General features: G+C 53.8%; 1 protein-coding gene across 1 annotated transcript in view; it reads left to right on the top strand.

The window, feature by feature from the left end:
* The window catches only part of PRAG1 (PEAK1 related, kinase-activating pseudokinase 1), a 52,736-nt gene that overhangs the window by 3,948 nt on the left and 47,913 nt on the right, over nucleotides 1-875 (top strand). Inside the window, 1 exon segment of the mRNA XM_023517788.1 lies at nucleotides 1-447. This exon segment is cut by the window's left edge and continues 79 nt beyond it. Within this exon segment, the coding sequence (XP_023373556.1) occupies nucleotides 1-447 (447 nt within the window).

The following is an 875-nucleotide window of genomic DNA, read 5'->3' as shown; positions in this document are numbered from 1 at the left end:
TGACCTCGGCGAGGGGAGATCTGGCAGTGGTAGTGGCAGTGGGTCCCAGCCTGCATCCAGAGGCGCCGTGGATGCTGCTTCTTTCTGCCGGGCCAACAGTGACCCTGCCCGCTATCCCCCACCCGCTGCTGCCTCCTCCTCTGCCTTGGACCAGAGGCGGCCCAGGTTCCAGACCGGCACCTGGAGCCGTCAGTGCAGGATCGAGGAGGAGGAGGAGGTGGGGCAGGAACTGCTGAGTCAAAGCTGGGGAAGAGGGACGAAAAATATCATCACGGACCATTTGCACTCCACGACCTGGCACCGGCTCAACCCTGCAGACGGCTCCTCTGGGCAGAACAGCAAAGTGGGCAGCGGGATGAGCAAGTCCGCCTCTTTTGCCTTTGAGTTCCCCAAGGACAGAAGTGGGATAGAGGCATTCTCACCTCCACCCCCACCTCCAAAGTCAAGGTGAGTACCACGGTTTGCATGTGAGTCCATTCACAGGGCAAAGAGCTCTTACCTGAAACTTTTGCCTTGGCCTCCTCTCCACAGTCTCCAGGCCCAGAAGTCTCTGTCTGCCCCAGGGCCCTGGTGTCTTTTTGTAAATTTCTGAGAGTCCCGAGTACAGCAACAAAGAAGCTGCTGCTCATTTGTGCTTGGCAAACAAACCCGCTTGGGACTGGCTGTTTGGAATGAATCTTTCCAAGAAGCACTGCTAAGCTGTCTCTCTTTTTTGATGCCTATATTTTTATTTTCTGGTACTTTTTTTTTTTTTAATTTTTGTCCCCATCTCCAGTGTCTTCAGCAAGCTTTGAAGGAAACCCTGAACTTTTTCATCTCTTTAAACATGCAAGAGCTGGCTGAAAGAGGGTGTGCTGCAGGATTTGGGGAGACAC

This window comes from Otolemur garnettii, unplaced genomic scaffold (assembly GCF_000181295.1).
Source record: "Otolemur garnettii isolate 467f Iridium unplaced genomic scaffold, OtoGar3 scaffold00121, whole genome shotgun sequence".
Lineage (NCBI taxonomy): Eukaryota > Metazoa > Chordata > Mammalia > Primates > Galagidae > Otolemur > Otolemur garnettii.
The sequence above is the reverse complement of the archived record's forward strand: the minus strand, read 5'-3'. Positions and strand labels throughout refer to the sequence as shown.